At 41.9% G+C, this 14,334-nt stretch overlaps 3 protein-coding genes across 5 annotated transcripts in view; 1 reads left to right on the top strand and 2 right to left on the bottom strand.

Annotated features, from left to right (window-relative positions):
* Positions 1 to 243, bottom strand: part of banp (BTG3 associated nuclear protein) — a 31,424-nt gene extending 31,181 nt beyond the window's left edge. The window contains exon 1 of one of the 2 annotated variants that reach the window (XM_062390369.1): positions 90 to 243. The gene's annotated coding sequence lies outside the window, so the exon portion shown is untranslated. The other variant, XM_062390370.1, reaches the window with a different exon arrangement.
* A 944-nt stretch (positions 244 to 1,187) lies between these two features.
* Positions 1,188 to 9,132, bottom strand: LOC133954612 (titin-like). The gene is made up of 4 exons (XM_062389024.1): positions 8,995 to 9,132; positions 8,427 to 8,541; positions 1,734 to 8,000; positions 1,188 to 1,522 (listed from the first exon to the last, which is right to left on the bottom strand). The coding sequence occupies exons 1-4, from the start codon at positions 9,013 to 9,015 to the stop codon at positions 1,488 to 1,490; spliced, it is 6,438 nt and encodes a 2,145-aa protein (XP_062245008.1). The 5' UTR covers positions 9,016 to 9,132; the 3' UTR covers positions 1,188 to 1,487.
* Positions 9,133 to 10,662: 1,530 nt separating this feature from the next.
* On the top strand, positions 10,663 to 13,977 carry gdpgp1 (GDP-D-glucose phosphorylase 1). 2 transcript variants are annotated; one of them, XM_062389270.1, is made up of 2 exons: positions 10,663 to 10,800; positions 11,782 to 13,977. In XM_062389270.1, exons 1-2 carry the CDS (start codon positions 10,785 to 10,787, stop codon positions 12,861 to 12,863), a joined length of 1,098 nt encoding a protein of 365 aa, XP_062245254.1. In that variant the 5' UTR covers positions 10,663 to 10,784; the 3' UTR covers positions 12,864 to 13,977. The 2 variants fall into 2 exon arrangements, with proteins under 2 accessions (XP_062245254.1, XP_062245255.1); XM_062389271.1 differs by having other exon boundaries at positions 10,684 to 10,800; positions 11,785 to 13,977.
* Positions 13,978 to 14,334: the final 357 nt, after the last annotated feature.

Genomic DNA, 14,334 nt, shown 5'->3' on the forward strand with positions numbered 1-14,334 from the left:
AAATAGCGACTCAATCCTATTCTCGCTCGGCTGCTCCGCTGCCGATCCGCCACGCGACACACGTACCGTGTAAGATTGGGTTATATTACCGTGTGAATGATGAATTCTCGTGGTGTTTGTAGAGATTCCGATAACGGCGCCGTTCCTCGCGAGAGATGAGTCCTCCTCGCCTCCGCGTGTTCGTCGCTTCATTCAGTGGAACGAGGCCAGAGCGCCCATCTGCCACTGCGGGCGAGACCTCAGCAGGGCGCGGGTTCGAGTCCCGTCCGGCTCCGAGTGTTTGTGATGGTCTTTACAGATGTATAGAGATTATATCAGGGATTTAAAATCAGTACAGAAATATCGTGTTCTTAGCCGGTAAATTAGTATTTCTAAGTTTACTTACATTTAATATAGTATTATATTGCATTGTATTATTTCATTAATGTCAAGGTGAGCTGGTCCCAGCAGACACACTAGTACACACTATGTTTCCTAGTAGACAATATGAAGTTAATTACATAAATGCAATTTTCCTGTGTGTAAATGGCCCTAGACTGCCAGTTTAAATGGTGGTTGAAGTGAAACACCAGTTTTGTATGCTCTATAAAAACAGGCTCTTGATTAAGCCATAGTTTTTACCACACGAAACATTAACTTACGTTGGCATAATACAGAGAAAAGCACCAAATCAAAATAACAATATAATAATATCAATAATATATTAAAACCAAAAAGGGAACACACTTGCATTGTACAAACATGGCCTTAAAGTTTTTTCCTTTTTTTAAATGCCCATTGAAAAGTTTCGCAAAAGTTGTGTTTATTTTTAAACTGGGGTATTGAAGTGTGGACGGAACAGTTCAAATAATAAAAAGGCATCACGCTGATTAACTATTACTATTATTATAATTAAGTCCCTTAATGAAACCAAATTTAAATTCACTCTAGATCCAGATTTTTAATTGGATCTGTATCAAATTTCACACACCCATTGCATTCCCCTAAACACACCAGACTTTTCCCCCAATAAGATAAGTGACATATTATCATAGAAATTAATTATTATGTTAAAAATACTAATTTGAATCTGCTCCACAACGTATACCCCACCTTTCAACAAAATGTCATGGAAATTAGTAGAGTAGTTTTTTGTAATCCTGCCAACAAACTAATAAACAAATACATTCAAAACATGTCAGAGATAATAACTGTTCTAATCATCTTTATTTTCTCTTGTTGCAGCAGAAACCAAAAGTATTGATTGCATTGGTTTTCTAATATTTGCAATTCAGCCAAGTCATTAATTCATACAAACATTAAAAATATAATTTTATACCTACAAAATAGCAGCTTATGATAATGTATTAATTCAGAGAGCACTGTCTAAATAAAAAAACAAATATTTTTTTTGCGGAAAGGACAAAAATGATTATAAATGAGATATAGTTAATGATCTTGAAATAGAGATCAGGAGATGTCAAGCTCAGCTCCAGGATAGAGAAAAGCTAAGGTCCTGGATTTGTCTCCCAATCTGTCGTATCTGAAACAAACAATAATAAAAACAAAATTACATTTCATTCAGTAAGTAGAATCATGTTCAAAGAATTAGGAATGATGGCTAACCGTATATATCTACATATTATACACCTTACTGTAATCAAACAACATAATTCTATCTCAATTTTTTAAGTTTTTCAATTCCAATACAAACAAAATTGTTATGATATGTGTTTAGTATTCCTAGATTGTACCTGTCATTTTCGTTCCCTCTTTGGTATCAGCTGGGACACCAATGCCATGCTCATTTTCCCCAGTGATTCTGAAGAAGTAGATTCCACCCTCCTCTAGGTCAGACACCTTATAGGACAGTCGACGGCACTTATCTGTGAGTCTTGTCCACCCTTGTCTACTGATGTCCCGCATGTCCACAAGGTAGTTATTGACGGAAGCTCCACCCTCATTCTCAGGGATGTCCCAGGTGACAGTAGCAGAGGTTTTGGTTACATCCTTGACTACAATATGAGTTGGTGGACCAGGGGAATCTAAAACCCTCACATTCAGGGCCAAAGAGGCCGATCCAGCAGCATTCTGCAGTTTGACTATGTACTTTCCAGAATCGTCACGTGTTGCCTGTTCCACTGTGACAGAGGTGAGGCCGCTGCTGGTGTTAATGAGTCCCCTGACTCTAAGATCGACATCTGCTTTGTCCCATGACACACTGGGGACAGGTTTTCCTGTGAAAGGGACAGTCAAAGTGAAAGAGCTGCCATCTCTAACAATAAGGGTCTTCCTCATCTCGTTGCTAATATCAAACCTTGGCTCCTCCTCTCTCTCGACAGCTATTTGAGGATCTGTTTCAGGACTTGGCTCACTGACACCAATCTTATTCATGGATCTGACAATAAAAATATATTCTGTCCCTGATGTGAGTCCAGTTATCGTAAACTCAGTTTTATCAGTGTTATGAACAGCAACAATCCAGTCTTCTTCGGTTGATTTTCTGTATTCAACCTTATACCCTGTAACTGCTGCTCCACCATCAAACAAGGGCTTGTTCCATGAAAGACTGACTGAGGACCTGGATGAATCAACTATGATGGGCTTTGCAGGAGGAGAAGGTAGAAACTTTGGATCCTCAGCCAGGGTTAGTGGGCATGGGAGACTGGGTTCACTTATCCCTCCAGCGTTCTCAGCAAAGACTCTGAATTCATACTCACATCCCTCGTGCAGACCAGAGGCTTTGACTCGTAAATCATAGACTGGCTTTTTATTGACCCTTACCCAGCGAACACCCTGCTTCTCTCTCCTCTCAATGATGTAACCACTGATGCGGCTACCACCATCAGAGTTTGGTCTCTTCCAGCAGATGGTCATAGACTCATTGGTTGCACTTGTGACCTCAACATCCATTGGGGCAGATGGGACATTAAAGGGATCCACGGCCTTAATGGGCTCACTTTCCAAAGTCTCACCCTCCCCATATTTGTTCACTGCCCTCACTCGAAAAAGGTATTCATTTCCTTTGAGCAGCTTGGTTATCTTGCAAGTGGTTGCCATCATGTCACCATACACAAGAGTCCAGGCAACACGGCTGGTTTCACACTTCTCTACAATGTAGTGCATGATCTCAGCACCACCATTCTCATGAGGGGGTCCCCATGACAGGGTGCATTTCTCCGCTGAAAGTCCAGAAACCTCCAGAGGTCCAGCAGGGGGGCCGGGTCTGTCCAGAACCTTGCAAGCGATATCTTTAGATGTGGTACCTCCTGTATTCTGTAGGGTCAAAGTATACTGTCCAGAGTCTTTCCTAACACTTTCTCGGATGAGAAGAGAGGTATGCGTCTTTGTTGCAGTAATCTCAATCCTTCCCTTGGTGCCAATATTTCTACCATTCTTCAGCCAAAACACTGTGGGGTTGGGGCGTCCGGAGATTTCAGCATCTATTCTTAGGAGGTCTCCTGCTTTGACAATCACCACCTGTCTCAGTTGGGCATCCAAGATAATTTTGGGTGGCTCTACATCATGTTGTACTGTAACAGGTCCTGTGGTTTCTGAGGGTGAACTGAAGAGTTCAGCTGAATTCTTTGCAATCACACGGAAATCATATTGTTCACCCTCCGTGAGGCCAGTCACTTCCAGAAAGGTTTCCATCAAGTTGTTGAAGTTGCACTTCAGCCAACAACTCTCTGGCAGCTCTTTGCACTCAACAATGTAAGCAGTGATTTTTGCTCCGCCATCATATTCTGGTTTATCCCATGAGAGGGAAACTGAGCTGTTGCTTATGTTGGTGACTGTGAGGTTGCGTGGGGGATCACACTGGTCTCGTGCTGCAACAGGATCAGATGTCTTACTGCAGGGTCCAACACCTGCCATATTCTCAGCACAGACCCGAAACTCATACACCAGCCCCTCCTCAACACTCGTAACCTTGAACTGTTTCTCATTCACCAGGCTTCTGTTTAACTTTGTCCACAGAATACTGCTGTGATCTTTGCATTCAATATGATACCCCATGATAGGGCTGCCACCATCACTGTCTGGATTGTTCCAAGCAATGACCACTACAGACTTTGAGGCCTGCACAACGTGGAGGTCAGTTGGTGGACCAGGGGGCTTGAAGGGATACTGGGCAACAACAGGTTCAGATTCAATAAACGGACTCTTGCCATAGCGATTCTCTGCAGCAACACAAAACAGATATTCAATACCCTGTGTCAGACGGGCAATTTTGATTGATGTTCTTGCAACCGTAGCTGACACAGTTTGCCATGTTGTGTTGCCTGTATCTCTCTTCTTAACAACATAGTTAGTGATTTCACATCCACCAGTATAATGTGGGGGCTGCCATGAAAAACACACAAAGTCAGCGCTCACCTCATCCACACTGAGGTCACTTGGTGGTCCAGGTCTTTCAAAAACATTAACTGAAATTTCAGCAGATGTGCTTCCGACAGAATTGGACAGAGTCACTTCATACACACCCACATCTATCTTAGTGGCATCCTTGATAATGATCTGAGATGATGTGTCAGATGTGTGTACATTTACTCTGCTCGTCTCTTTCAATGCGCTGCCATCTTTTTTCCAGGCTGCTGTTGGGGCCGGCACACCCTTGAATGGAACATCAACCTTCAAATCATTGCCTGACTTCACACTGAATGTGTTCGACAGCAAATTAATAATGGGCTCAGCGCTAGTATCCTTTATGGTAACAGGTGCCAACAGGGACTTGGGTTCACTCTTTCCCTTTTCATTTAAAGCACTCACTCTAAAGAAGTATTCCTTTCCTTTTGTCAGCCCATCAATTGTCACTTCCAGTGCTTTACTCTGTGAACATATTGTCCATGTGTCATCTCCCTCTCCTTGCATTTCTACAATATAACATGTGATTTTGCTTCCTCCGTCATTTTCAGGTTTCTCCCAAGAGAGGGTCACATTATTGGAAGTGACATCACTGATAGTGATTTTACCCGGAGGCAGAGGAGCCTCGGATGTTTTAACGGCCTCAGTGGTCTCTACTGGTAGTCCAGCTCCAAATTCGTTCACAGCCAGGACACGGAAATAATAAAAGAAACCCTCCTGGAGATGGTCGATCTTGTATGAGTTCCTAACGCAGTTGCTGCAAACGCTTGTGAAGGCCTTTCTAGCTTCCTCGCGCTTCTCTACTATGTAGTGTGAAATCTTTGATCCTCCATCAATGAGAGGTGCCTCCCAGGAGATGGACACAGAGTCTCTCTTTACATCCTTCACCTCTAGGTTTGTGGGGGCACTGGGAGAGTCCAATACTCTGACGTTGATGAAGGCTGATTTAGAGCCACTGCAGTTCTCAACAGTCAGCACATACTTTCCAGAGTCTTTTCTGTTGACGTTCTCAATCAAAAGCACTGTGAAGGAGCTCGTTACCTCAATTTGAGCACGCTCAGTGAGGGATCCATCTTCCTTTGACCATTTAACCTCAGGCTCTGGCCTTCCCTTGATGGTGACACAGAGGCGTAAGGTAGAGCAGGCTCGAACGTTCACAATCTTCCTCAGAGTGGTGTCCAGCTCAATCTCAGGTGCTTCCAGTTTTTCAGCCGCCTTCACTGGCCCAGGTAGATCCACATGCTCTCCAATTCCAGCAGCATTGATCGCTCTTATACGGAAATTATACTCTGCATTTTCTCTCAGTCTCTTCACCGTGTAGTTTGTTTCCTTGACACCAGGGCCTGGTGTGCTTGTAATCCACTCATCCTCTTCTGTTTCTTTCATTTCAACTACAAATCCACTGATGTCAGCACCACCATCATAGATGGGCCTCGCCCAGGTCAGAGACACAGTATTGCTGGAGTAGTCTGTCACTTTAGGGTTGGTAGGGGGACCGGGTGGGTAAGTAGCTTCACAGACTTTGATATACTCACTTGGCTCACTTGGTGCACCCACACCAGCTGCATTCTCTGCCAATACTCTGAACTGATAGTAATGTCCCTCAGTGAGCCCTGTGCAGCGGAAACGGAAGTCATTTAGTCTTCTCTTGTTGCATTTAGTCCACCTGACACCCTCTTTGTCACATTTCTCCAAGATGTAGCCGTCAATCTCTGAGCCTCCATCGCTCTCTGGCCTTTCCCATGTTAGCGCGACAGAGTCACCAGTCACTGCGCTTACTGTGGGAGTAGACGGTGCACTGGGGGTTGTAAAAGGGTTTTGTGCGATGAAGGGGTCTGATTCCAAAAATTCACCAACACCAAATTTGTTCACTGCAGCAATTCTGAATATATATTCTTTACCAGAAACCAATTTTGTTACTTTGTAACTGACAGCTTCAACATGATCATCAACCCCTGTCCATGTAACACGACTGGTCTCCCTCTTTTCAATGATGTAGTGGGAAACACAGGCGCCGCCATCATTAAAAGGGAGGTTCCAGTGAAGATTACACTTCTCTGCACTGATAACTTTCACCCTCACAGATCCATCAGGGGGACCAGGTCTGTCCAGGACCTTCACATTAATTGGCAGTGATGTAGTTCCACCAATGTTTGTAAGGCTCAATAAGAACTGGCCCCCGTCCTCTCGTGTGCAGTCCCTGACAGTAAGAGTTGTGTGAGTGAGGGTGTTCTTGACCTCCATTCTCGGTGTAACTTTGTCGATTTCTTTTCTGTCTTTGAGCCATAATACGCCAGGAAGGGGCTTGCCAAAGTAATCGGCCTCAATAACGAATGTCTCACCCGCCTGAATGACAGTAGTACTCTTGAACTTAGGATCAATGAACACGGTGGGTGCTTCAATAACATCCTGAGCGATGATGGTCACAACTTCTGAAGGTGGGCTCCAAACACCGGCTCCATTCTTGGCAGTTACTCTGAACTCATAACTTTGGCCTCCTGTCAGACCTGTGACTGTGAACTGATTCTCAATAACGTTTGTGAAGTTTGCCTTCATCCATCTGCCATCTGGGAGGTCCTTTTTTTCAACAACATAGCCTGTGATATTGCTTCCACCATCGTACTTGGGTTTTTCCCACTGAAGTGTGATGTTCTCTTTTGTGATAACAACGGCGTCAGGTTTGCCAGGTCGATCACAAGGGTCTCTCGCCACATAACAATCAGAAATCTTGCTCGATGGACCGAGTCCAGCCACGTTCTCAGCAAAGACCCTGAATTCATACTCAATGCCTTCCTCCAGGCCGCTTGTTTTGAGGCGAGCATCGGTTATAACAAACTTGTTCAGCTTGGTCCATAAAATGCTGTTCTTCTCTTTGCGTTCAAGGTGATAGCCGATGATGGGACTGCCTCCATCTTTGGCTGGGGGCTGCCATTCAACAACCATGCTGTACTTTGTCACGGTGGACACGCAGGGGGTCCCAGGAGCATCGGGCACACTAAAGGGATATTGTGCAATTACGATAGGAGAGGTGATTGCCATACTCTTTCCGTACCTATTTTCTGCAAACACTCTAAACTGGTATTCACTTCCTGTCTTCAGCTTGGTGACTTTGATAGTAGTTCTAACTGTGGTTGCTGACACGGTCTGCCAGTCTGTACTTGAAGTTCCACGTTTCTCCACTATGTAGTTGTCCAGCTGACACCCTCCGGTGTATTCAGGTGGCTCCCATGAGATGATAGCGTAGTCAGAACTGACTTCATCAATCCTCACAGGCCCTTTGGGCGGATCAGGCTTTTCAAGAACTACCACACTGATTTCTCCTGTGAATTCTCCAGCGCTGTTGCTCGCTGTGACTGAGTAATGACCACAGTGCTCCCTGGCAGCATGTCTTATATGAAGAACTGCCAATGAGGGTGTAGCTGAAACCTGGAGCCTTGATGTCTCTTTCACAGCATCACCATTTCTTCTCCATTCAATCTTGGGTGCTGGTTGTCCAAACACTGGGATTTCTACTTTCAAATCTTCACCATCCTTGACAGTGAATGTGTTCGAAGTTATCTGGAGAGATGGCTTGATTGCATTTTCCTTCTCTGCCACAGGACCAGGTGAGGCCTGAGGGTTGGGTTCTCTGCTCCTTGCAGACATGTTAGACGAACCTGGTGTGAAGATTAGATAAATGGTAAATCATTGTTTTTAATAAGATATATATTGGTATTGTTAAGTCAAATTAATCTATATGACTTTAAAGTTATTGAAATTGTGTAAAGACAATCTGTTAATTGAATATATACCAAAATGTTAATTAACTTGTTGTAATTGTTTATTCTGTAAAAAAAAAAGGTATTTGTAGGAAAATAAGAAGAAACATTTAAATATTGTTGTGACACATTAAAAAATGTTATAAAGCTACTGTACTACATGCAGTACTGTACTACATGCAATACAGTACTAACTTTCTAATACACACTTGGTAACAATATCGTTAACACAATAATCCAAGATTTCAGCATGTTTTGATTGAAATTCAAAGTAAACCATAAATAAACAAGACTACAAAGTGAGTGGAGGATTGTGTGACATACCTCGGACAATGAGGGAGGAGGGTGACTGCTGAGCTCCTGCTGCGTGCTCTGCATTAGTGTCTGGTGTCATATTTATATTTAGAACGTGGCGTTCATCCTCACTTTTCTTTACCGTCTACAAAAAGAGAAAAAAACAAAACTGTCACAAATAGCAAGAACAAAGTGAAAGAGATGCATGCACACACAAACAAGGCGAAGTTTTAAAATTCCCCCTTATGTTTCTGTGTGGTAGTTTGAATGTATGACTATGTTATAAAAAATATGCTCTTCATAGTTCATCACAGTGGGATTTTTACAGATCTGACATTGATGTTTTAAACAGGCGAGTAGGTGGGCTGTGTTACTGTGGTAAGTTTGATGGGTTGTAACAGAAACTCTTGATGGTGTTAAAAATAACTACAGGCATAACGGAGCAGACCATCTGCTCGGATAAAACTACAACTCTTCAAGCTCTTATATGGTAGGTGAGTAAGAAACATAAAAAAAAAAACAATAATTCAGAGGGGGGCCTCAGCTCTTTCTGTACTATGTCAACAATATATTTCCTACAAGCAACACAATCACTTACTTGATGGTTGTTTGATTCCATCCTTCCTCTCACTGGTCCGTAATAATGTGTGAGCAATGTGACGTGATCTCAAATCCAGCTGCTTCAGTTTGAATGCATCAACTGTGGTGAGCCCTGAAACTGTGTGGCAGACGTCCACACCTCTCCCAGTCACTGCCTACTTTATCTGCAAAGGCATGCAGAGGCTAAAATAACCATGATGTCTGATTGGCCGGCTGCTCATGCTTTTAAAGTTAGCCTGTGACGGTCAGCCAAGACAAAACTGGAAAGTGGCTTAACAGTTAAGTATTGCTCACATATCATTCCATGTGACTAACATTTGTGTTTAATAGGGGGCGAGTGTGTTATGCTTGCACACATTACTTCCTGTTAGCAAATTGTCGTCCATTACAATAATATCAATGGGTCAAGCTTACAGAGTAATCAACATGTAGACTACTTTCATAAATATTCAAGCATTTAATCTGCTGCCTGATAGAACTTTGGAAGAAGTGAGTTTGCAATACCAAACAATAGATCACTGGAAACTGGTATTAAGTTGTTGTTTAATTGACTGCAGGGAAACCCTCCAATCTGCTCTGGAGTTGATGGAGTTTGAGAAACAAAAGAAATACTGTCAACAACCCAAATACTGAGCAATCAGATCACTGGGAAACCAGTGTCATCATTCGATATGACCGTAGACTGTATATAAAACCATATTGTGAAGGGAGAAATAATCAAGACCAAAAGATACTTTAATAGATGAGTTGAATCGTTGTTACTGACAGGGACAGGATGTCACTTCACCATGGTTGTAAAACAGAGCTTCAAACAAACAAAAGTGTCAGTAAATAAACAAACATAGTGTTATCACACTAAATAAATACATAATGACTGTTGTCACTTTATTTTAATATGACTATAAGAAAGAAAGTGTTATAGTTGATAACCATTTTCGTGGTGCAAAACTAATGTTGGGTTAAGAGAAGCCAGATTTCAAAAAGATATCCTGGGCATGTTGAACTTCCTTTGCAGTACAAGCCTCAGGACACAAGGGGGAGACAACTCCACATGAATTAGGCAATTTAGAGAACAGGAGATACCTCACCAACTACTGAGGTCCGTTTGTATTAATGAAATATGACTGTGTAACCCATTGCAGTAGCCATGACCGACCAAAGGGTGGTGGTCGCAATGTATTCCTGCTCACGTGTGAGTGGAAGGCAACGGGAAGGCAGATATATCGTCAATCTACATACAGGTACCATTCAGCAAAGCAGAAATAGTCTAAGGAGGCAATGGTGAGAGGAAGAGGAGAGAAAGTCATTAACCTTCTGAAAATTGGTCATACCGTATTAAATAGGAAAGCACCCAACTGGACTCTGTGAACACTGGAAAAATAAAAAATAATTATGTATTGATAGTGTAAAAAATCGAACAAACAAATAAGGTAATTCGTATCAGGGTTAAACAACGAAAATCTAAATGTCACTTTAAAAACTAAGGAAAGACATCAATAAATATACATACTCTTCTATTGATCTACTTAAGAGAAACAGAACTAAAGAAAATAATTAACTTTTAATTTAGTTTAGTTTGCTGCCAATCTAGTGCTCCACACTCCAGTCCACAGGGTGTCGGTAATGCAGCTACAAGCTGGTTCGCAAACGCCCATCATCATTAGAAGAAGAAGAAGCAGACGAAGAAGAAAAAGAACCGGTGCTACGGAAGTAGCATGTGAGCTGAGTCCTCTTCATGTGTTGAAGCTTTTTAAAACAACGTGTTGAACTCGTGTCTGTTTCAAGACGATGACAAAACCGAAAGGTGAGTTCACAGTTAAACGAGCTTGGGTTTGTGTCGTGGCGTCTTCCGCCTCCCACGAGAAAACCTGGTTAGCTCGAGTCTCTGACTGTTCCAAACTGATTCAGTCATGAATGGAACATAGTTTTCTTGATGTTTATTTTTTACAGCCTCGGAAATGCTGGTTCTTTACAGCCACGTTTGAGCTTTAATATAATTGAGTGTTGTTCTTAAACGTGTTGTCTTTATGACACATCCATTTAAGGCCTGTAGTGTATATATAGTTTTTATAAGTCTTAGTGATATTGAGGATGTTATAGACACATTATATTACACCAGTGTGATATTATCTAATATTATTCCCTCATTTAGGAATTTAGATTTTTTTTTTTTCCCCCAAACAAATGTAGGGCATTTGTATTCTATGTGATAAAGTTTGGTGAGAGATGTACTTAATCAATGTTGATGCCTGAACTTATCAAGGGCCAAAAAAACGTTTAAATTAAACAAATGTATACAGTTGTATACAGTTATAACCACAGTACTTATAAAAGATGTGGATGTAGATGTCATTTTTTGGAAAATAGCAAGGACCAACGTGCATCTATCTAAGCTTTGAACCACATTATTTGCAGCATGCACATTTATGTAATTATTTCTGTCAGAGATCTTTGTGAAAGTTTCTGTCCTCCACTTACATTACTGTTATGAATTTAGGGCTGCTACTTTGTTATTAAATCATTTTGAGGTGGACATAATAGTTTTACTCACAATTCAGATTGTCTCCACCTTTTCAAATGTAAAAAGTTTTGTGGTTTTCTCGGTTATATTAAATATTTCTATTAATAAGTTTTGGGCCATTGATTTTTTTTAATAGGGCATAACAATTTACATAATTCTAAATAATCCTAATTGTAAGCCTGCTGTCGACTAACTCTTTAATTGACCGGCTTGTTTGACATTTTACAAGGATGACCCCCAAATCTCATTCCTGTGTCTCCCCAGCAGATCCAACTATGCCGCTCCAGTTTGTTTATACCGACCAGGACTTTGTCACAGATGTGCACCGAAGCAGTGAAAAGGGTCCGTCACCGACAGCCCAGTTTGACGCTGTCGTCCGAGCCGGCTGGAGCGACAGGATGGCGAGGGGACTTTTCCGCTACAATCTGGGTGATTTGCAAACTCGCATCATGCCGGGGTCACACGGCTACGTGGCCCAGTTGAATATTCAAAGAGGAACAGAGAAAAGAAAGCCTCAGGAGATACTGAGCATTAAACAGGAGTTCAACGCCAAACAGTTTAACTTTAACAAAATCAATCCAGAGGAAGTTATATTTGAGATGATAAAGGACACGGAGGGAGGCCCAGCCTTGCCTCAGCAGAGCAGGATGGTCGTGCTGGTCAACGTCAGTCCACTGGAGTTTGGACATTGTCTCTTCGTTCCAGAACCGTCGTGCTGTTTACCGCAGGTTCTGACGAGGATCACCATCCAGGGCGGCATTGAATCTGTGCTCCTGAGTGCCGACACTGGCTTTCGCGTGGGTTTCAACAGTCTGGGCGGATTTGCGTCAGTCAACCATTTACACCTACATGGCTATTACATGGACCATGAGATGAAGATAGAATCCATGCTGCTCAAGCCGTTGGTTCCCGACAAAGGTTTTTATCGCTTGTTGGACTTTCCCGCAGGTTTTGTGTTTTACGCTGAATCACAGGATGTGGAGAAAGTTGCCAGTGCAATTTGTGAAGTGACAGACTTTCTTGTAGATGGAAATATTGCCCACAACTTGTTTTTGACCAGAGGATGTCCTCCCTGTGATCGGATACAGGACAAAACAAATGTCTGTCTGAGAAAAGGTGTTCGTATCGCTGTGTGGCCCCGAATGTCCTGCTTCGGTGCCAAAGAGGATTCTGCGTTCAATGTTGCTCTGTGTGAGCTGGCTGGACATTTACCGTTCAAGAACAAGAAGGACTATGAGCTCAGCACTGAGAAAGATGTGATGGGTATCATCGAGCGGTATCTCCTGCCTGACAGAGAGTTTCACAGCTTGGAACAGCAGCTTCTTCGTCTTTTAACGGATTCTTAATGAGGGGAGAACTTGTGTGAGCTGCAAACAGTTGAAATAGATCCTTTTATACGTTTCAAAATGTATTTAATTTATTTATTACATTTTTAAATGTGTATGCTTTTCCTCTAAGGGAAGTTTTTTTAGTGAAACTTGTATTAAAAACATTTGACAACCCAAACCACTGTATATAAAACAGAAGCTTGTTATTGAATTTTTGTTTGCTTTTGTTCTCAGTTATGATTGTGAAAACAAGCCCTTTTTCACAACTTAGATTTTGGTATGGTCAGGTATAACAGCACAGTTAATGGATTTAGCATTCTGCCGTGAAGATTCTTCAATGCATTGACTATTGATAAATAAAACGAGGGAACAGGGAATGTTGTTTTTGACATTGATCTAGTGACCAAAATAACTCTGTATTATCATCCTAATCCTTTTGCCAATATCCCCCTTTTGAGAATTTCTAAATTATAATACTGATAATATAAGATTTAGCTGTTTTGGGTCCAGGGTGGAGGCTCACTGTCACACTTTCACTGCTGATAATGACACGTGACACTTTTACTACTACTACAAGTCAAAGTGACCACTGTGAACGCTGTTCATTGGTCACTATATATTTTCACTATATGTGTAACACCATCTCACTTTACGTTAGTCACGCCTCTTCCACCCTGATACTCGTACAACACAATTGTACATAGAATATACAAATACAGCACATACAATAGTCTTGCCTGACAGTGGTAGTCTGATAGAGCTGGATCAGTGGGACACGTTCTCCCTGAAGAGCACATCATCTGCCAGAATCACATCACCAAGGTGACAAGCAGTGAGATCAATGAGCACAGATGCGTGGCCACTCATTACAGAACTGGTGAGAACAGAACCAGCGCCTTGATCTATGTGTCCAGCAGCTGATGTGCTCATTTGCCAATTTTCATTTGAGATAATGATATCATGAGACATTTTACTTTAGCAGCCAATGTGAATGGATTTGTTATGTCATTAAAACCTTTCATGGAATTGAAGAGGCATTTCTTTATGTAATGAGCATGTAATGATTACATGTAAGTATAACGAACACATGCACAAACACACATTTATATATGAGTTTATTTAGCCGGATAGGAGTCACCTTCACGGCAGCGGTCTATCATGCCTCAGTGTTGGTTGGAGCCAGTCACTGTCACCACCAGTGTGGCTCCTGCATGGAATCCTCAGTGGCTACAAATATGATTCATGTTGCCACTGTTGAGTCAATACTGTGACTGTGTTTTTACTCATCAAACTCGTGAAACATTACAGCTACACTATACTCGCATATACTGAGCGTGTATAATGTCTTCATGTCAGCTTGTATGGATCCCTTGGAATCGTAACATTCTCCATTATTTACTGACACCTTTTCTAGGAATTTATTCGATAGAAATATTTTATCTGTAGAACTTATTCCATCATTTATCATTTCTCCATTGACAGTGGAGAA

This window comes from Platichthys flesus, chromosome 6 (genome assembly GCF_949316205.1).
Source record: "Platichthys flesus chromosome 6, fPlaFle2.1, whole genome shotgun sequence".
NCBI classification, from domain to species: Eukaryota; Metazoa; Chordata; class Actinopteri; order Pleuronectiformes; family Pleuronectidae; genus Platichthys; species Platichthys flesus.

Bases quoted from the DNA above. Each gene is read 5' to 3' on its own strand.
- LOC133954612 (XM_062389024.1), bottom strand. From the start codon at position 9,015: ATGGAATCAAACAACCATCAA. The intron at 8,542-8,994 runs GTAAGTGATTGT...CTCTTTTTGTAG, and splicing joins TGGAATCAAACAACCATCAA to ACGGTAAAGAAAAGTGAGGA. The intron at 8,001-8,426 runs GTATGTCACACA...TCTTCACACCAG, and splicing joins CTCCTCCCTCATTGTCCGAG to GTTCGTCTAACATGTCTGCA.